Source organism: Sceloporus occidentalis, unplaced genomic scaffold (assembly GCF_023333645.1).
Source record: "Sceloporus occidentalis isolate IW3139 unplaced genomic scaffold, rSceOcc1.0.p SCAF_6, whole genome shotgun sequence".
NCBI classification, from domain to species: Eukaryota; Metazoa; Chordata; class Lepidosauria; order Squamata; family Phrynosomatidae; genus Sceloporus; species Sceloporus occidentalis.
This window is the reverse complement of record NW_028316986.1, coordinates 36,178,936-36,201,872: the sequence shown is the minus strand read 5'-3', so window position 1 is coordinate 36,201,872 and position 22,937 is coordinate 36,178,936. Positions and strand designations below refer to the sequence as shown.

At 39.5% G+C, this 22,937-nt stretch overlaps 1 protein-coding gene across 1 annotated transcript in view; it reads left to right on the top strand.

The window, feature by feature from the left end:
• USH2A (usherin) overlaps window positions 1-22,937 on the top strand; it is a 665,032-nt gene that overhangs the window by 590,632 nt on the left and 51,463 nt on the right. Inside the window, exon 61 of the mRNA XM_089528326.1 lies at window positions 20,111-20,338. Coding sequence (XP_089384452.1) covers window positions 20,111-20,338 — 228 coding nt within the window. The remainder of the gene's footprint in view (window positions 1-20,110; window positions 20,339-22,937) is intronic.

Genomic DNA, 22,937 nt, shown 5'->3' with positions numbered 1-22,937 from the left:
AGCAGATAAAGCTGTTCTTTTTGCTAGGCATCCTGAGAAAGTGACAGTGAGTCAGTGTGTCTTAGAAAAGGAAATATAAATATCTCAGCAGCTCTGAGAGTATTTCCTATTTTTGTGTTTTAAAAGTATAAACAGCCCAACTGTGTATTGACATTATGATGTAATAATATAGGAGTAAATTCTAAACATGGTATATGTGAAAAGGTAATCAATTGCTACATGTATTCAATTAATCAATTTAACAGATTTAAATGTTATTAATGTATGTGAATTACAATCATATATTCACTCCTCTGGGAGGCAAGCACCATTGTACTGTACTCAGCGTTAGTTATACTCAGAGTAAACCCAATAAAGTCTATGGTAATTAAGTTAGTTGTGACTAATTTCCTATTATCTCAGTGGGTCTTCTCTAAGGCTAGATTCAAAAGAGGAAATTGTTCTAAAATGAGGTAACTGATAAAAGGGGGACTTTCAAGGAAAAGTTAAAAAGATCAAGTCAAGAGATCTGAAAATGTTTGTGGGCTACTCAATCTCACAATAATAGAGACTCACTAGAATGCATATCAAAGGTCGGGGAAGGGAATACATGCTCCAAGAAGCCACCAGCATGGCTAGTGTACAGCGTGGGAAACTGTATTTTGTATGCATACACATGCATGAAGACACACATACAGAGAAGGCTTTCTTAAGAAACTGAAAATCTTTCTCAAGCAAGACAAACAAAAAGGAAGATAAACTTATTCTAGGGAAATGAATGCAGACAATTTTGTAGTTTTTAATTGCCTTTGAGCCAACTTTGACTCATTAAAGAGACCTCCAAGTCACCCTATCTTCAACCAAACTGTTCAGCTCCTGCAGACTCATGGCTGTGGCTTCTCTTTTCCTGTTACCAAACATCATCTTTTACTGTGCGTCTTTTCTTCTCTTGATATGGCCAAAATACGACAACCTCAGTTTAGGCATCTTTGCTTCCAGAGAGGGTTCAGGTCTGATCTGCTCTAGGATCTCAAATTAGTTATTTTTCCCTATCAGCTTTCTTCACTGTCTAGCTTTCACAACCATACATAGAAATGGGATATATGATGGTACTGGCAATCCTAACTTTGAAATATAATTATACATCTTTACACTTGAGGATCTTGTCTAGTACCTTCATTGCTGCTCTTCCAAGTCCTAGTCTTCTTCTGATTTCTTGACTGCAGTCCCCTCTCTGATTGATGACTGGGCCCAAGTATGGAAAATCTTGGACTATTTCAATCTCTGCATCATCTGCTTTAAAATTATGTACATCATCTGGTCATAATTTTTGTTTTCTTAATTTTCAACTGTAAACCTTCTTTTGAACTTTATGCCTTGACCTTCTTCATTAATCTTTCCACATCTCTGCTATGTTCTGCTAGTATTATGGTGTCATCTGCATATCTTACACTGTTGATGTTCCTTCCTCCAATTTTCATGTCTCCTTCCTCTGATTCCAATCTTCCTTTTCGTATGATGTTCTCAGCTGCAAATTAGGAATGGAAAACTTGTTTTTGAGGAATGCATCATTAATATCATCAAGCCACTTTGAGTTCCCATTTGGGAGAAAGGTGTGATATAAATCAAATATATAAATAAATAAATCTTTAAATAACAAGCAAACTATTGGACTCTTGAGTGACAATGAATTTAAAGATGTAGGAAAGGCAGATAATGAGATTGCAGAGAAACTCATTGAATTTCCCCCCTCTATCTTCACTGCTGAAGCTATAGGGCAGATATCTATGCCTGAACTGATATTTCTAGGAGAAGAGAATAAAGAGCTGAGGCAGAGTTATGTCAAGCAATGATGTTCTGACTTGACAAATTATATACCAATGAATTGACAAATTACAATTGCATGTTAGAGCAAATGGTCCCAGTTCTACATATACAAAATAGGATCTAAGCTATCTGTTGTAGTAGATAGCTTGGTGAAAATTTCAACGCAGTGAGTGGCTGCTCTAAAGTTGTTGTTTTAATCCAGCCACCCTGATTAGAAAAGCAATTTTTTTAAAAAGCCTGTTAACATCATACTGCCATATCCAAATCTGTAGTCCAAATGCATTTGCAATACTGTGGAAAGTTCTGGTCACTATGTCTGAAAAAAGATATTGAAGAACTGACAAAGTACAAGCAAAGGGTAACCAATTGATGAAGGGTATAGAAAAGTATGCTTATGAAATTGAAGTAGGAATATGCAAGATTATAATAGGGATGTTTCCCCTTTTTTCCATGTTTGACATAGTCTATCATATCAAGAACCATAAGTTCCAGAGTTCTTTGTACATAGGCAGGAAGAAGGAGCCCTTGGTGGGATGGGCAAAAAACCCATAAGACATGGGAGAAAGTGCTGCTATTTCTTCCGATAGCATATGCAAGTCCTTGAATAAGAGTGTAAGTGTTGTCCACATGTCCTCTCAATGAGGAGTCCAGCCATGCATGGCCCAATCCCTGGTTCTGGGGTGAACTATCGAGATGGCATCCAGCCAGTCCAGCATTGAACACACTGTAATTCCCCTTACACCATTTTTGCACTGTAAACTCCCCTTACACCACTGTAACTCCCCTTACACCATTGCTCCGATTCTTCCAGAACCCTCTATTTTGATACCAGGTGGCTGTTTACAACATGTCCTGCTGTACTGCTCAGTGCCAGCACCACTGCTGCAAACTGCTCACTCTGAGGTCAGAACAAGGCATCCAACCATGTGGTTGACTCTGGGCACCTCACTCTGACCTCAGAATAAGTGATTCACTCCAGTGGTAGTGGTGGCAGGTGGCACAGCAAAACATGCCAAGCATGCAGATAGCTTCCAAGCATTACAACAAAATGACCAAGGTAACAGGGAGACATCGGGGCAACTTTGGGGCCAGAATATTCTGGGCTGCTCTCAGATTATTCTGGCCTGTACGAACCTGGCCTAACTCATCCATAGTCACCACTCTGAGATAAATTTGGTCAATGTTCTCTATACATTAAAACACAGATTTTGAACAATCAATAATATTTGTTTCATATTCTGTTCATTCCTAAAATATATGATATCGGAGCCTGATGAAGTAGAAGAAGTTTTTAAATGTTTGTTGTCGTTGTTGTTGCACCCCTTCAAGTTATTTCCAATTTATGGCAACCCTAAGGCGAACCTATCTTGGGATTTTCTTGGCAAATTTCTTCAGAGGGCGTTTGCCACTGCAGTCCTCTGAGGCTGAAAGCATGTGACTTGTCACCCCATGGGTTTCCATGGCATATTGGGGATTCATACCCTGCCTTCACAAGTTTCTCACAGACCTTTCTGAAACTTTTCCTTCTGAAAATGTGCATCAGAAAGCCTACTTTTGGGAAAGTATTTGAATAACCCACATGTATATTGTACATGTACAATATCTGGAGCTAATTTTCAGTGCTATATGCCATTTTTAGTAACCCTGTAGGTTTGTTGTACACTTCAAGTGACTGTGCCAGAGGGTGAAAGAAGTTTCAGGAAGCAATTATTCATCTTAAATGGCAGGTGTTTTTCAATGGGAAAGAATGGTTAAGTCACTTAGCCATTTTGTCTGCTGAATACGAATTTGCAAGAGAAATTGACTTCAAGGGCATAATTCATTATTTTGTAATGGAAAAAAGGCCAGAAAACGGAGGCTTTAAATTTGATTGACCTAATGTTTACAGGCACATCAGTCCATTAAAAAAGTAGAACAAGATCCTGCATCATATTCATAACAGCATAAGACATAAATTCAAGGAAGACATTCCATTCAATGGAGGTGTGTGGAGTGGTTGGGTGGGGCACTTCAGAATAACATTGTTAACCCCATCCCACTCTAAAGTTTAAGGTGAGCTCCAGGAAGTATTTACGTTCTTGGCAATAATATAGGTGAGTACAGAGCAGTTACAGATCTGTAATTCTTGGATAAAAATCTGTAACTACAGTGCAGGATGATAGCCATAATTTTGTTTTTTGTTCTTTTAAAAAAAGACATTGACAAAACAATACTTTTATTAACATCCTCCAGATTACAAAATAGTTAGCAGATCTGTATGACACTCAAGGTAAGTATTATTATGGAAGAAAAGTAAAAAAAGTTATAAAATATGCAGCAGTAATTTTTTTTTTAAAAAAAATGTATGGTCCTAGAGATTACATATATGTAATGAGGGATTGTAGTATCATTGCAGGAAAAAGTCCTATGTTAAAAGTATGTTGTTTTGTTGCTGCATGATTTAAAGTGACCCAAGATAAACCTATCACTGAGTTTTTTGGAGCTGAGAGTATGTGACTCACCCAAGGTCACCCAGTGCAGTTCCATGGCTCATAGTCCAGTGCTCAAACCACTACACCACATTGGCTTTAACAGACCCCCAAACTCTTTCTAGGATTGTAATGGAAATTAAGATCTTAATAGAACCCAAGATCTCTGAATATGTTTTCATTTCTGATGTCCCAGGATCAAATCCACATTCTGAAGTGAATGGATAAAAGTAATTAGTGCATGGGAAACCCCACAGCTTTTTTCATGTGCAGTGTATTTTTTACAAAAGTGTAGAAATATATTTATTTCAAGAAAATAGTTTTCAAATAGATTTGTGATAGATAAACTGTTTTTCTTTCAAAGCAAAGGGCGGAGGGAGTTTATTTTGTTCTAATAGCACAGTGAACTAGTCAAACGCTGACATCAAGTAAGAGGTTTCTGTCATGTTTATCCAGCAAAACTGCAGCAAAGTTGTTGATCATTTAAAAGCCTCTTTCTCTCTAAAAAAAACCAGTAGAATAACTGAGTGCAATGTGCTAACTGCACTCACTTGTGGAATATAGCCACTGGGTTCTTTTATTGGGCTTTGTTTTGAAGTCAAAGCAGAGCGCTCAGACTCTTGTTGGGACTGCAGCAAATCCCTAGCTGTCAAGGGGTGCCAAGAAAGAAAACAATTTACAGTCACACTAAGTAATGTCTCCTTTTAGGCTGTGATCAAATACAAACCCAGTTGCTTTCAACTGATGTGGGACACAATTCACCAAGCAGGGATGCTACAAGTTCTTCAGTCACTTCTAAAAGTGTGTATGGTTCACCCCCTCCCTTATACAGGGCTCTCTGGAATGAATGAAGATTTTGCCCTATATTTCAAAGTTAGTGAGGGAAAGTGCCATTCTGAAAGAAATTCTGATGCCAGTATTGTTTTGATTATTTACAGAACATTTTAAAAGATCCACAACCTCATTTGGCTAGAAGGACTAAAAACTGGGACTTTCCTCTGGTTAAACAACTATCAGTCATAGGGATTCATTGATCGGTTAATTGATTTTATTTGCATATGGCTAATAGGTGCTCAAAAGCAAAAATGACACTTTCACTTTAGAAGACAATGCATGCTTTTGTAGCAGATTTCATTTTTCTTCCACACAGCAGATAATGCCTGCTGTATATGGCTATTATCTTCTCTGTGCTTACCTGAGATTCATTGAACCCACTGAAACTGAGGAATCACAAATAGGATTGTACTGGGAAAGCTGCAGCCAAAATTCCATCCAAACAAATTCCAACCATTTAGGAGTTGTTGTGTGTCTTCGAGTTATTTCTGACTTGTGGTGATCCTGCCATGTGGTTTGCTTGGCAGTGTTTGGTTTTTTGGAAGAGGGAGAATTGCTTCCCTTCCTCTCATGCTGAGAGAATGTAACAAGCCCTCCCTTCATCCTCCATCTTGAGGGAGAGAGAGGCAGGCTAGCTCCAAGAAGCCAAGCCCTCCCTCCAGTCCATCTGCCTTGGTCCAGGCCTTGGAGGTAAAGAAGACTGCTGGACCTCATCCCCTTCCCTACCACCTCTCCCTTCTCCTTTTGTGTCGTGTCTTTTTAGATTGTAAGCCTGAGGGCAGGGAACCGTCTAATTAAAAAGATTGTATGTACAGTGCTGTGTAAATTTACAGCGCTTTATAAATAATAAATAAAATAAATAAAAATTTTATTTCTATCCCACCTTTCCAGGGATCAAGGCGGCATACAATAGTGGGATTTATCATCCCAATGACAGATAAAAAGATTACAATAAAAACATTACAATATCAGCATAAAAACAACGGCAATACACAATAACACAATAATAAAGGTTAATAATAATAACAACAACAACAACAATAACAACAACAACTTGCCCAAGGTCACCCAGTAGGCTTGCATGGCTGAGTGGGGTTTTGAACTCTGGTCTCCCATTGTTCTATCCAACATCAAACCCCTACACCATGCTGGCTCTCCATTCAGGAGTATCATTTCAAGTTCCAGTGGACTGGAGAAAAGAATGATTTAGCAAGAACTGTCCCCACTCTTCTATGCATTAAGATAGGAAAACAAAGAAAATAAATAAACCAAAAATTGTGTGTGTTCATGTGCATGTATGTGGGGGGGGGGGGGAGAGAAAGTATAGTTGTCTTCCCCTGTCCCCCCCCCCCCCAATCCACAGGATGTTTCCCTCCACCTCATTTTTTTAAGTAAAGGGATATGCTGTTGTGGCATGGGTGGTTGATATTTAAAATAAGCTGATATTTTAACAGTAAACCCAGAAGGGAGCTTCCAGACTAGAAGCAGAAGTTACTGGTTCTACAAGTGGTGGTACTATGTGTTGAGTGGCTGGGATAGCAACTTGGAAAAATTTCCTAGAGATAAAATACTTTCAGGACCAAACCAGACATTCACAGGCAAATGTGTATCACACTTTCCTTGCAACCCTTGACATCTTTAGAATGCCTTGCACAGGAGGGCCAGAATTCTACATGAGTCACTTTGAAGATTTCCATACCATTGTCGCTCCCTCTAGTGTCCTTGAATCATCTCAAGGGGAGCAGATTTCCTATGAATGGAAACTTAGCATTCATAGGAAATCTGCTCCCCTGTAACGATTCTTAAGAGGGAGCGACAATTGCATGACAATTGAGGAAGTGCACCTGGCTTCCACACATGCATGCTTCCTCCACCTTTGAAGGACATTTGAGCGACATTTTACCAGTGATTCAGGCAGGTATGGAAATCTTCATAGTTACATGACGTAGCTAAGCAGCATCTCCTGGCCTGATCCGGTCCCCAATTCTGATTAACTGGGGAGCAGCAGCTGCAAGCAATGGAGGTCTGTTTTCCTGTTAGTCAGGATGCAGCAATAGTTCAAGAACAACAAAGGTTGCCTTGACTGTAGAGAAAGACAACTAATAGTCCAAGGACTCACTCAGTTCAATCCTAGCCGGGTGGGGGGGGGGGATGCATTGAGGAAGTTCCTTATGGATATCATCAATGCGTCCTTCAGGGAAGGACATATTCCATCTTGTCTGAAGGAAGAAGCTGTTAGGCCGCTTCTGAAAAAACCTTCCCTTGACCCCCTGGATATGAATAATTACAGGCCAGTCTCTTTACTACCATTTTTGAGCAAGGTGATCAAGAGGGCGGTTGCTCTTCAACTCCAAGCTGTCTTGGATGAAACTGATTATCTAGACCCATTTCAAACTGGCTTCAGGACAGGCTTTGGGGTTGAGACTGCCATGGTTGCCTTGACCGACGATATGCGTTTGAGCATCGACAGGGGTAGTGTGACCCTGTTGGTGCTCCTAGACCTCTCAGTGGCTTTCGATACGATAGATCACGGCATCCTCTTGGACCGTCTGAGGAAGTTAGGTATCGGAGGCAGTGGTTCTGGTCCTTCCTCTCGGGCAGGTCCCAGAGGATGCTGCTCGGGGACAGCTGCTCCAGTAAAAGGGAGCTCACCTGTGGGGTTCCACAGGGTGCTATACTGTCCCCGATGTTATTTAACATCTATATGAAGCCACTGGGTGAGATTATTTGCAGTTATGGAGCTGGGTGTTATCAGTACGCTGATGACACCCAAATCTATTTCTCTGTGTCTCATTCATCGGCCTTGAATTATAATGGCATCTCCTCTCTCAATGAATGTCTCCGGGCAGTAATGGACTGGATGAGGAAAAACAGATTGAAAGTGAATCCAGACAAGACGGAGGTGCTCATGGTAGCAGCCCCAAAACCAAGAATAGGGTTGCAACCTCCAGTCCTGGATGGGGTCACACTCTCCTCTAGTGACTGTGTTCACAGTCTGGGGGTGCTCCTTGACTCGTCACTCCTGATGACAAATCAGGTAAATGCGACAGTCAAGAGCGCCTGTTATCAGCTTCGGCTGATACGCCAACTGCGCCCTTTCCTGGAAGTAAGGGATCTCGAGACTGTTGTACATGCGCTGGTAACCTCACATCTAGATTTCTGTAATGCACTCTACATGGGGCTACCCTTGTGCTTGATTTGGAAACTGCAATTAGTGCAGAACATGGCGGCCAGAGTAGTGTCAGGAACATCGAGGAGAGACCATATTACTCCAGTATTAAAGTCCCTCCACTGGCTGCCTATTAGTTTCCGGGCCCAGTACAAGGTGTTGGTTATCACCTTTAAAGCCCTAAATGGCTTGGGTCCAAACTATCTCAGGGACCGCCTCCTCCCATATAATCCTCCCAGCACTCGGGCTTTTTCTGTTGTCGCCCCCAGATTATGGAATGACCTGCCGGACGAGATCTGTCAATTGACAGCTTTAGACAGCTTTAAAAAGGCTGTCAAGACGGATCTCTTCCAGCAGGCCTTTCCTGGATAGATAATCCCGGCCTCAGCAACCCTCTTCTCATAAGAGTCCCCAAGGTCCTCCCTGGGAATTTAAGTAGAATGCTGCTGCAGTTTACTGTTTTGTCTTGTTTTGTTTTGTAATAATGTGTATGTGTTGATGTTGTTTTAATTTGTTGGTTTTAATTATAATTTATTTAATAACTTTTTAAGGAGGGAGGGAAGTAGATTAAGTATAATGTATTTTATTTTATTACTGTTAGCTGCCCCGATTGACCTCAAAGGGGTGGGATATAAATAAATTATTATTATTATTATTATTATTAGAAATTTGTTATTTTTTCTCTCACCAAATTTGTTATTTTTTTCTCTCACCAACTCATGACCCTTTTATAGTCCATCTCAGCCACTTTCTCCTGTTGGTATGTAGTCAAAAGATTATTAACTCTACTTTGTCCCAAAATGAATAGTAATGGAGTGTTTTTAAAGTTTAGTCATGTAACCCCCTCATTTGTTTACTAGTGCCTGAGTAGTTGTCAGTTGAGATGATTGTTTTAATTTTATTATTTTATTTTCTTATATCCCGCCTTTCTCCCAATATAGGGACTCATATAGGGACTGTTGCCTATGCAACATCCCATATGGGGAAAGCCATAGGGGAATGTACACAGAGATAAATACAATTTAAAGATTAATGTAGATACACCATATTATGATTTTGTTCTCCTTCAGAATAGTGTAAGCTGGGCATATATGTAGAGTTAAGGTATGTACTTAGTAGGTATCTTATCCATAAATATCCACCTCCTTGTCATTGCATTAGAGATTTTACCTTCTAAAACTGAATGAGGTAGAAAGACAAAGAAGTGATGAAAAATAAATTTCTTCATGGAGCATTGGAAGCAATCATTTCCTTAATGTCTCTGATTAATGGCACTCTTTGTCCTGATGATTACTCCCAAAGAAGTGATAAATAGCCATATTACCTGTCCATCAGCTCTCAGATGCCACAACAGCTCTCCTAATGTAGCTAATATTGTTTAAATCCTTTTCTGCATCCCAGAAAGGAAACAGTGGGGCATGTTGGGAGATCTTAAAACAGAAGGCAAAGCCCAGAGTGGCAGTTTTAGAAAGTGCTGGATCACCAGATCAATAGATTCAAAGATGACTAGTTTGTGTAGCTTTGTGCCATTTAAACATTTGTTCAAGGAGTCTACCCACGCAGAGTGTTATTGACAACTACAAATCAATGCTAATTTTTGATCCTTTTCAACCTACACAAACCTCTTGACCCTTTCTCCACCTTTGGAGCACTTCAAGTAGTCAAAGGCAATCACAAGCAAAGGTATAAACTTGTCAAGAGTTTGAAGACTGAGTAGTTTTGACCATGCCCATGAGCTGAGCTGAAAGGCTTGTACTGATGCCAAGTACATAGCTTTTGGGGGATGTTGCTGTTTTTCAGCTCTTAAATTACGGTCTGCTAATTGTTTCTAAAGTTTAAGCTTTGTTCATTACTGGGTGGGAAATACATCTAAGAATCTAGAAGTATACATTTATTTAAGAGTTTTTTATTTTTATGTTGTCTGCTCTGATGTTGGCTTTCAAATAATGTAAAATATACATAATTGTTTTCAAGATTGTCAAAGTTTTCAAGAACTACTAATGTCCATCTATTCACAAAATATAATCTTGGCATATTTTGGGCTAGATTGCACCACAAACCACAGATATGCTAGTGTACAGATGTTTAAGGGAGTTTGAGCTGTGTAAAAACCATCCCCACTATACTAACATCCCAGAGAAACATTTTCAGAGATGTTCATAGATTACAACGATGATGTATAATTGGAGTAATTATATTATTATTATTATTATTATTATTATTATGTTTAATATTATTATTATGATGTTTATTATTATGTTTATTTATATCCTGCCTTCCTCCCTCTCACTTGTCAAGCAAGGTAGTCACATATTTATCGGCCTGTGAAAGTCACAGGTGTTTTGGTGCATAAAAGTCTCACTTCACACATGCACTTGGATGGGCATACTCACCATATGCATAGAGCAGTGTACAAAAAAGTGAGTTTATCAGACATGCAAACACAATGTAATCTTCAACTTTATTCTTTATCTGAATGAGAAGGGAAAATATGTCGCTAAGATCGGCAGGGGAGGGATTTCTCTCAGGCTCACCACCTGCTCAGCCGTGTTTGGTGAAAACATGGGGAAAAGCTTTTTCCAAGGCTGCTCCCAAGTTTGGGAACTCCCTTCCATGGGAGGTCCAGTTGTCAACTTCCTTGCACTTTTCTCTCAACATGGCCTATTCTGACAGGCCTTTAAAACTGAATTATGGAATAACCAGAGTGGAAATTATGGAATAGTAAAGACTGAATTTAATTATGAAGAGAGGCAGTGGAGTGGAGTGCCGAGAAAATCCTATGGCAGGTTCACCTTAGGGTTGCCGTAGGTGATAAATGATTTGAAGGCACACATCAACAAGTGTGTGTGTGTGTGTGTGTGTGTGCGCGCGTGCGTGCTAAAACTTTTATTGGTAATTATTGTACTTTAAATGTGTTTTCAACCTTTTAAAACCACTTTATAAAAAATACTGTTATTTAATTCTTTTTTAACTTTTGTAAAATAAGATTTTTGCTTCATCTTCTTTTAAATTGCTGTAAGCTACTTTGAATCCCATCTCAGGAGAAAGGTGGGATATAAATTCAATAAACAAAAATAAATAATCTGGACTTATACATGAGTATATACAGTATGTCCTATAGCTGTACCGGACTGAGGATGCTCAGACAAAGTCAGATTGCCAGTTCATAACTTTGGTCAAGATGGGAGAATTCAGCAGATGCATCTAACAGTATGGACAACCAATCAACCACCCAAAAATGATTATCAGTTCTGCTGCAGCTCCAGAAACTGGGCGCACAATTTTTCAACAATGTTTGTAGTTTGAGAATTATTCTGCACAAAATTTGTACACAGCAATTTTGTACAGAAAACAGCATTTTCTGTGCAGGAAATAGCATTTTCTTTGCAGAAAGTGATGTTTTCTGCAAAGAAGGGGAAAAAACCACATGCATGTTTTACATAGAATACATCCTAAACTAAAAAGTTTTTCATCAGTTCAGGATTTTCTTGTTAGGGTTACTCGAGAAATAATTTTTTGAATTTTTTTCCCCAAATATTTTTACATTCTTATTGCCACCTGATTTTTATTTTATTTTATTTTATTTTATTTTTGCTTCTTTAATATACTATTCCAGTTTTTGTCTATAAAAAAGGATGCACAAAATCCATTTCCTCTCACTGGAAGGCCTTGGCAGTTCTAATGCTAACATGCTTGATGTTCCAAGATAGCTGGCAGCTGACTATAACCCCAGCTTGAACCCAAGGTTCAAAAACATCTAGATCTGGAGTGTGTGCATGTGTCACAGCTGTGTTCATGTTTAACCTTGCTATAATGTTTGAAGTTGGATTTGCTACATCTTTATGCATTTCATATCTGAATTTACTGGTAAGGGATACTGAAGGAAACAGCGGGGGGTGGGGGTGGAATGTGCCATCCAGAATCATTTTTTCATAACTAATTTCTTGACTTGTGGCACACTAGTGAGAAAAGCTATCAGTTGTTATAGTTCCTCTGGAACACTGTAAACATGGCATCAGTTTAAACAGGAGGAAGGAAGGGGGAGGAAAGATAGAAATGTGCCTTTAAGATGATCTGGTTTTTATATTTGCATGAGCTTTCATGAATATAAACCCCTTGTCACAGCATTCCTCATCATTGCCTGTGCTGACTAAGGCTGATGGAAGTTGCAATCTAGTAACATTTGGAGACCTGCACATTGGCCTACAGATAAAATAGGATACAAATTTAAATGCATAAACTAGTAAGCAGCTAAATAATGCCAGCTTGATAGGATGATACCAAATTATTTCAGAGCATGTGTGTGGGGGGGGAGGGGATCCAAATTCTGTAGCCATGTAGAAAACAGCAGTTGATGTTTATCAATATGTTTCCACAACTGGTAAAAGCCACCAAATTCTACTGACAGAAACAACTAATACATTGTTAGTTTCTTTACCATGTTGATCAAAGGCATGCACTACAGTAACAGAGCCAGTATGGTGTAGTGGTTTGAATGTGATGTGGTTTGGTTTGCTCAGCAATGGAAACCCACTGGGTAACCTTAGGAAAGTCACACAGCCCAGAGGAAGGCATTGGCAAAACCCCCATCTGAACAAATATTGCCAGGAAAATTGTCTTAGGGTCACCATAAGCCAAAAACGACTTGAAGGAACATAACAACAACAAATATGCTAATTGTAATCATGCCTATCAGAAAGTAAAAATATTTTCTGTATTTTATACAAAAAATACAGGGCTGGAAATATAAAATTTGATTATTTAAAAATGATTAATTTGTTGAATTTGATTATCTGGTAATAATTATAACCTGAGGGAAGCCATAAGAACACAAGAGGAGCTATGTTGGCTTAGATAAAAGACTCATCTACTAGTCAAGCATTCTGGTTCCACAGTACCCCACAAGGAAGGCAAGAAGCAGGACAGAAGAACAGTTGTTGTTATGTGCCATCAATTAGTCTTCAATGTATGGCAACACTATCAGTGAGAAAGCTACAAAAGACTCTGTCTTCAGCAGACTCAGTTCTTGAAGACTCAAGGCCACAGCTACCTGCCCCCAGCAACAGTAGAGGTAATATATAGCCATCATAATTAGTAGCCTTGTTGTTGTTGTTGTATTTATTTATTAATTATTTATGGTATTTATATCCCACCCTTCAGCCCTAAAGGCTATTGTTGTTGTGTGACTTCAACTCATGTCTGATGTATGGTGACCCTAATGTGAACCTATCATTGCCTTCCTCTGAAGCTGAAAGAGTGTGATGTGCTCAGGATCATCCAGTGGGTTTCCATGGCTGAGCAGGGATGCAAACCCTGGTCCCCAAAGTCATAGTACAACACTCAGCACTACACCATTCTGGCTCTCCACTAGTATCCTTATCCTCCATCATTTGTCTAAAGCCTTTAAAGCTGTCTTAGGACCTATACAGACTGGCACTTTGTGCAGTGTCCTCACACTGGATGCCCTAACTCCACCCCCATGGTGCCATTTTGGTGTGTGCCGGCACACATGGTGCATGCCATTATGATGCACCTCCAGCACTGAATCCACATGATGCAGCAGCAAAGGGGAGTCATAAAGCTGTGCTGCTGCAGCTATGGCACCCCTTGGAGGGTGCAAAAAGGAGTGACTTTTTGCGGCTCCTTATTGCACTCTCCACAGGCCGGCATGTTGCTCCTTAGGGGCAGTCTGGAGAGTCCCTCAGTCAGTGACCAAGTCCTGAGAGAAAAACAAAGCACTTGGTATGGTTCAGAGAGCTAGACTGCTGATCCTGGTAACTACAGCAAGAAATAAGAAAGGGAAGCAACCAAATTGTTAAACAGAAACCATGATTAAACACAACTGAAATTAAAATGCTACCCGCATATGCTGTCTATGATGTTTATCACACTATACTCTTAAAGTGCTACTATTCCACTTTGACTCCTCTAGCTGCCTCCTGTTGCATTCTGGGACTGGCAGTTTTAAGGAGGGGTATTTAGAATTCTCAGGCAGAGAACTTCTCTGCCTGAGAATTCTAAATACTCCTCCTTAAAACTGCAAATCCCAGAATGCAACAGGAGGCAGCTAGAGGAGTCAAAGTGGAATAGTAGCACTTTAAGAGTATAGTGTTATAAACATCTATGATGGGTAGTAGAGAAATAAATTAAAATAATCTGCTTGAATAGATATGTGATGCAGTTTATAGCATCCTGAAGAACTGCTGGCCTTCATATTCAGACCAGACTGAATGTGTGATCCTTGCATACATCTTAGAAGTCTCCATATTCATGGGGTTTTTTTATCCATAGATTCAAGCATTCATGGATTGAAAATATTCTAAAAAATATAAATTCCAAAAACGCAAACTTTGTTTTTGCCTTTTGATATAAAGGGCACCGTTTTACTATGTCCTTAGATTTAATGAGACTTGAGCATCCACATATTTTGGTATCCACATTGGGTCCTGGAACCAAACACTGGTGGATACCAAGGGCCCACTGTAGCTGCAAGACCCAAAGTGTATTGGAATAGAATTGTCCCTTCCTTCTACCTTGTGGTGCTAGCAAAAATCTCAAGATGCTTTTTCCTTGCAATAAATAACATGGGACTCAGCAGATCAAAATTTTCCTTGAGGCTGTAGCATGCAGCTTAATGGTTCCAAAGCACTTTCAGTTGTTGCTGAAACTAATGGCAACTTCCCTATCATGGTCGAGTATTGGTGGACCACTTTTCATCCATTCTTTGGTGCAAAGCTGCTATTGTATGTATTTGGTGACATATTCTGTCCTGATCTGGCTCCCTGTAGCGTCTCCCCTTCCTTAAAACAAAAAAAGGGGTGCTAATTTTGAGCATGTGTTTTTTGCAATGTGTAGTTTCTTCTAGATATTTTATTAGAAATCTCAGATATTATCTGATTGATGGGATGTATCATCCTTTTTGGTCTACTGTAAGTCATTTTGAAGCCTTCTCAGCCTTTCAGCAGAATCAGAAGCAATCATTTAACTTCATGTATCCACCTCATCTCCTTTACTAAACCTTAGGTTGTAAATTGTAGGCATTTAAAAGTTTGGTTGTGCAATCCTAATAGATTACTGTCTTCATAAAAAACTATTAATACAGACTTCATCCAATTGTAAAGCTAATTTTAATTGTGTTTTGTGCCAGCGTGGTTCCCGATGCCAGATTTTTGTGCCAAACATCACTTCAAATTGAGCTCTCTACTTTAACCTGCAGTCTATAATTTTGCATTGGGCTGTACAAGTTCCCTTTGGCTATAGCAGTTTGAATGCTTCCACTTTCAAGGATCTGAGCTATAAATGTTTATTAAAAGAATCTATAATGAAATCATTTTTGTTATTTTTTTAATGGCTGCCTTGAGTATGTTGGATGACTGAATGCTGGTTGTTAATCATTAAGTACTCATGGTATAAAAACTGTTTGATAGTATTGCCATCTAGGGGCTAAACAGGATTCTCCATACTGAAATAAAGTGTAATTGAACAGGTGCTACTATTGACAATATGCATATGTTTTTCTTTATAGCCCACATGCTCCCCATGTTTCTTATGAGAAAAGATAACCAAACTATCCCAGAGCAGCCAGCATTTAAAAATACATCTAGTGTGCTTGAGGTGATTTCTATAGGCATTTAATGTAGCTTGTTCTTTGGGGGTCATTACTGATCCCAAGGGTTTTTAAAACAATACCTAAACTTTTTTCTCTCCATATATAATCATTTAATCGCTTCCCCTCCACCAGCTCTCTTCTCTCTCTCTCTCATATATTCCTGTATTGTTTTCTTCTGCTTCAGGCTATGATTGCCATGGTTTTTGTATCAGTTCTGCATAAAATGGCAGCCTTGGAGACCCCCAAAGTCTGCAGAAATACAAAATATATTTAGAATAAAAATTCCAGTGGGGGGAGAACTCCAAAACAGCTTAGTAAAAAGTGTGCTTGCTGAAGAGCTGACTATGGGATATGTGTGTGAGAGCGAAAGAGTCAGAGAGAGAGAAGACCTCAACTGACATAGGGGCTGTACAGACCAGCCCAAAAGGGGAGAGTCTGTGCCTACCCTGGAAGCACAGTAACCGCACACACAGCCCTGTAGCCCCAATCTGGTGTTTTTCCAGGCCAAAGAGAAGCGGCAAAATGCCGCTTCTCTTTAGCCCGGAAAAGGGGTGCACTTGCGGCTTCATGCCCACCAGCACCCCAAACCTAAAGAGGAGAAAGGGGCAACTCCTTTCTCCTCTGCATCATTGGCACATCCATGTGGTTGCCACACCAGCGATGCATGCGTAGAAAAGAGCTGCAAAACGCAGCTCCTTTCCGCGCTGCTGGTAAGGCGCCATAAGCGCCCTCCAGCAGCACAGTGATGTATCCTGTGTGATGTGCAGTTTGGACGCATCGCACAGGATGCATCATGTATGTTTGAATCCCCTGCTCAACTGTGGAAACCTAGTGGGTGACTTTCACCGAGTCATAATCTCTCAGCTTCAGAGGAAGGCAATAGCAAACCACTGAGAACAAATTTGAGAAAACTATGATAGGCATGCCTGAGGACTTGAAATGACTTCAAGGTATACAACACCGGGTCTTGACCTTTACCCAACCAGTGGCCATAAAAAACAACAACACCCAAGCAGCACCTGGATAGGAAAAACCTTCCCTTTTGCAATGCATCAAACTGACTTCAAAAATTGCCAAGGCTCTGGGCATCTATGCTGAGGTTATCACATGTCAGTCATAAGTTGCCCCTACCTGCTGCTGGCATGTAGTCCCACATTCCATTTGTTTTTAAAAAGAATAATTATCGATCCACAGTCCATTTTATTTATTTTGTTTTTATCTTTCCTTTCTCCCAGTATGGGAGCCAAAGTGGCTCACAATGTAAATAAAATCAAAGGACAGTTAAAACAATGGATAATTTTTAAATATTTAAAAATGTTAAACAAAAGATTTTTTTAAATGTCCATCATGAATTTAAAGCCATTTAAAAGGTATTTAAAACACATAGATGGTAATGACAGAAGCACAGCATGCCCTGATTAAAAGATCTTCAGAAATAAACATAGACTTGGGTAAACAAAAAGGTCTTCCTGCTAGCAGAAAGGAAAAATGGGGCTGGACTAGACTCCTGTGGGAAGGAAATCTTTAGCCCTAGATATCTACTCCTTCCCTTACACCATCCTAAGACTGTTACTGCAGTCTTTCACAAATACTTTGTTGTTTATTGTTGTGTGACTTCAAGACATTTCTGACTTATATTGACTCTTAAGGCATCCCTATCAAGATTCACCGGAGGGGTTTTTCATTGCCTTCCTCTGAGGCTGAGCATACCACACTGGTTTAGCACAAAGTAATTCCCACTATGCTATAGGCAGTCTGCTTCTGTGTAAATGTGTTTAGGACTGAACAAGAAGTTTGGATTTGTTTGACCTCAATATCTGATTATCATAGTGCTTTTAACCAGCTTGGATAGTTTAGCTCAAAGCTTCCTTGGCATGGATGACTAGGAATTCCCAACAATAATGATCCTTTCAACCCTCCTTCTCCATTTTCATTATTAATCTCACCAGTGTTTGCCCTGTTTAATGGGGAGGGGGAAGGAAGAATAATTGTCATTGAAAAGTGTATTTATAATCAGTACTGGTGGCATATAAGAGTTTTAATATTCAGAATGGACATTCAAATACTGAACTATATTTGTCTAAAAGGAAAGCTCATTGTTGTGAGAAAATAACTATTTAAATATTTATCATCTAACTTATAATATTTTAAAAAAGAAATGATTATTTTTCTGTAAAAAAAAAAGTTCTAGGATCTGGTAGCTTAACAGATATTTAAATATTTAAAGGTTAGAAGTGCTGGCTTTTAGCCACTTAACACAAAGCCACAGAATTGACTTTTGACTTCCATGCACTATAAAGGGAGAGGCCTCTGCATCACAAAAGTAAGAAGAGAAATGAGGCCCAATACAGAGCAGACAGAAGCTGCTGGTGACTTGCATGACATATGCCCTCCAGCTGCTATTTGTCATAGACAATCCCAGTTAATCCTCCATCATCCCAGTTTTTTCAGATACTTTTAAAATGCTCCAGTATTTCTCTCCACCTCCCACTTTCCACCTTTGCCCTCAGCCTACTTTATTTTTGCTACAACCGGACTTCAAAGTATAAGCTTCCACACATCTGTGCAAGGGAAAAGGAGAGATGGGAGTAGAACTTGACCCTCTCAGTAGGCTCAGGAAAAAAACAAACTGTTACCCCTTCTCCTAGGTTGTATGTTCTTTCTCATTGATAAATGTTTCCATCTTGACCACACCATGATGTTGCTTGTCCATATGTGTCCTAGTTTTTGATTGTGAAATGTTGATAGGTATGCACAACACTACACCAGGGGAAGCAGACAGTTGTTCTACTAGTCTGGTGGCTCTCAAACATTGGTCCTCCAAGTGTATGCAGCCCCCAGAAACCCCAACCCACTTGACCAAGGATTCTAAGAACTGAAGTTTAAAAGATCTGGAAGACCAAAGAGTAAGTCTTGTTCTTGTGGACTTTCAAGTCATTTCTGATTTATGGCAACTCTATCACAGGATGGGGTTTTTGGGGGGGCAAGATTTGTGTTTGTTTGTTTCTTTCTTTTTGTATTTGCTTTTCCGTTCCTCTGAGAGAGTGTGACCAGCCTAGGAGGGCCCTGGCCTGGCCTCCCAGTGTCCTAATCCAATCCATAACCATCATACCACACTAGCTCTCATGTTCGTAATAGACCTATGTGTGATCTGCAATCACATCACTCACCAAATATTTCTGATGCCCAGTTGTTTAGAAGCAACAAAAAGACTTTCCCCTCCAGTCTCTTAGGTTAGGGAGATGGGAAAAGCTTGTGGTGTGTAATGGGAATAGATTTCTGTGTGGCAGGAGTGGGGACTCAGTTCTGCTACTAAAAACAGAATCCTAGGCTGAGTTGAATTCAGATTTGGATTTTAAAACATGTTGCCCAATCTATTTTGTATTGCCTCCCATTGGTGGACATGAGGGTAAAAAACAGATACTTAATCTTTATATAAACGAATTCAATAAAGGAGGAGGGACAAAGATGGGTAAAAAAATTAAGGTATTTTTCTGCACAGTGGTTTCTCAATGATTATGTGCCACAGTCCAGCACAGAAGTATGGTACAGGTAGATATGACATAAAATGGCCAGTGTGGTGTTGTGGTTTGAATATAGGGCTATGCCTATGGAGACTAGGGTTCAAATCCCTGCTTACCCATGGAAATTCACTGGGTGACCTTGGGCAAGTCACACTCTCTCACCCTCAGAGCAAAGCAAAGGCAAATCTCTCTGAACAAATCTTGCCAAGAAAACTTCATGATAGGTTCGCCCTAGGGTCCCCATAAGTCAGAAATGACTTGAAGGCACACAACAACAAGAAGAAATGACATCTTAACAGTAGGCTTCTACTATGTAGTCAGTGACTAAACCTAACCCAAATGAATCTTGCACCCATATCTATGGCACTTTTATAAATGTTCTTTTTTCAAGTGTGTGTGTGCATGCATGTATAACTTTCAGTTCAAGAGTCCCACTTGTACTGCTTTCATTGTATGTCTTTTAGTCTTAGCAAAAGCAATATCAAGTTTGTCCACAGCAACAAGAACTTTATTCAGTTCTTTACTCTGTTCACATTGAACATGTGTTGAGAAGGAACTACAGTCAGAGTAATCAGGAAATGAAGATGGGGGGAACACCACCTCGAGGAAGAAAGAAGGATAAGATTAAATATAGAAATGGTGGCAGCAGCACAGTGTTTGTGATTTTTAATTATTTTTATTTTATTTTATGTCGCTGCAGGGAACCTTACATCAAACTCATTTATTTGGTTTGAAGCCATTCACAACATACCACATCCATGTTGTTGCTGTAAACAATGCTGGGCATGTTTCAAGCCCATGGACCTCTATACGCACTTTGGAAGCTTCCCCAAATGGCCTCAGAAACTTTACAGTGGAAAAGAAGGAGAATGGCCGGGCGCTATTGCTTAAATGGGCAGAGCCTTCAAAGCCCAATGGTGACATTAAGGTAATTGAAACCTAGAATCTTATTGAAAGAGAGAGAGGGGGAGAGATTAATTCAACATTCTTGTTGGGTACAAAGCCAAATTTATTGTCCATTCAAAATCCTTAATACTTTTTATTGTTTGTGGGAAAGTGAGTGATGGCACTGAATAAGAACAGAAGGTAGAAATATGAATTCAGCATTTTTGCTAGATGCAAGGCCAAAATTGTTGTCCATTTTATAATGCTTAATACATTTTATGGTTTGTGAATATGGGCAGACCCAACATGAATTGCTGTTGGCAGACCCAGGGTTGAACAGGATTCATAGTTCATGTCATTTCCATGTAAACCCATCTACTACCTCTGAGAAGCAAGTATTTGGAAATACTTTGCAAATCCCTAGATGTAAAATGATCTTCCTTAGCATGTCTAGACATTTAATCAACTGGAGTAACTAAGCCTTCAGAGTAAACTTCTAAATCCTTGCTGAATCCACTGGATACCAAATGGAGCTTCACCAAGGGCCTCTTCAATTTTAGAGCTGGTCCTAAATATTGTTGTAATATTATTCAGATAAATACATAACTCTCTGCCCAAATCCATGGCATGAAGCTGAGTATGTGGAATTCTCATCACATATCACATAAGAGCTAGCATCATTTATCTGCAGAAAACAATTTGGAATTCCCTTTTCCTTCTGTATTGTTTATAGCTAAATTTACCCTTCAGTGTAAAAGTTTGAGTATTTTCTTCTGTCATCCCTGCAACTTATGGTTGAAGAATATGCACAGGTAGGGAGACTTCCAGATGGAGATATCATAGCCTTTTAGTAATGATTTTTGAACTAATGTTCTTGTGATGTGTGCTGATCTATATTATTGGGATTTCAAATCAATGGCATCCTGCAGATGTAGTGAGGCCATTACCCAGTATGAAGCACTGTAATTTCTCTACCTTTGTTGTTTTATGGCATTCACTTATGGTAAAAGTGTGTACTACAATAAGCAGCTGACAAGAAGTATTACTGGTCATGAACCATACTCCTACACTTTAGGCAAAGCCTACTCAACACCCACCCAGCATTCTTTCTCTGAATTCTGTTGCATCTGTGTAGAGGAGGAAGAATCATGCAATTGAGCAGTGATTTTTCTTCTGTCTCAAATTTCTTGCTCCCCCTGTCCTGCTCACCCAACAATGCCTCTTATGGACACTTCATCAGGAAAAAAGCCACATCACTTCCTAGAAGCAGCAGCCATGAGTACATCATGGAAAATTAGTAAGCAAACATTCTTCCTCTGGGTGGCTTAACAGTAAGGATTCAGCCCACTGAACTAAATTATCAGGGTGAGCAAAAAGAGACAGCAGCTTTTCCTTTCAGAAACACCTAAACCTTTCTCAGCACGTTCTGACTAACAGACTCACTCCCACTGCATTATTCCAGCCTCTGCTGTAAGTCTGAGAAAGCAAGGGGAGATTGCTATTTATATTCTGTTTGCTTTTTGATTGCCTTCCAAGAGTGCTGTTCCTTTGAAATCTAAGTGGCATGTTATGCACACTTAAAAAAGAAAACAAAAACATGCTTAAATGTAATATGTAGCTTTATCCTGGGTTGCTCAACCCATCCCCATCATCGTGAGGTTCTCAGTGTGTAAATAATACTTGCAGATTTTCTTATCCTCAGTGAGAAAGAATGTCTCAACACATCAGCACAATCTGGTAAGATTTGTCATACTTGGAGACTTTCTTTGCAAAAGGTTTTCTGGGCCAAAATCTTGGGCTTCGTGCAGAAAACAATGCAAATCCTTTTTGTGTGTGTGTGGTTTTGCACAAAACCTAATTTTTCACCAAAAGATGTTCTTAAATGAAGAAAAAAGTAGAAAATGTGTACCCTCTCTGAGGGGTCAGAAAACATTTGAAATACTTCACTCTTAGGTATGAAAATTGCTTTAAGTTTTAATCCCTGTCAAATTGGTACTATGATCTTTTCACACAGAATTTCCTCATCACTATGTATAATAATGAATCCAGTTGCTAATCCCAACTAGAGTAAACCCACTGAATCAGTTGCCAAGTAAATCAACACTAAGGTAAATTATTTGACTCAGTAGGTCCATTCTAGTTCAGACTAGTAATTGCATTTCAACCATGGATCTCTAGGCAACTGAACCTTCCAGTGTACCATACCAAATCATCAGAGACTTTACTGCCACAGGCTCAGTACAATATAGACTATATCATATCCTTCTTTTAAGGATTAGTACAACTCAGCCATGGAAAGCCACTGGGTGACCTTGGGCAAGTCACAAACTCACAGCCCCAGAAAACTCCATGATAGGTTCACTTTGGGGTCGCCATTAGTCAGAAATGAATTGAAAGCACACAACAACAATACAGATTCCCTACCACCTCCACCCATCCTCCATCAAACCCCTGAAGGGCTGAGATATCAATAAATTCCCAAATGGTCACTCATTAAGCTTCTTGGCAAATTCAATCAATGACTTGCCAGTTAAGGTCCAAGCCTTGGTCTTCACATTTTGTTCATAAATGTTCTATGTGATTAGTTACTTCAATGTCTCACTCAATTCTCAGTTTAATATTCAGGAAAAAATAATAATGTT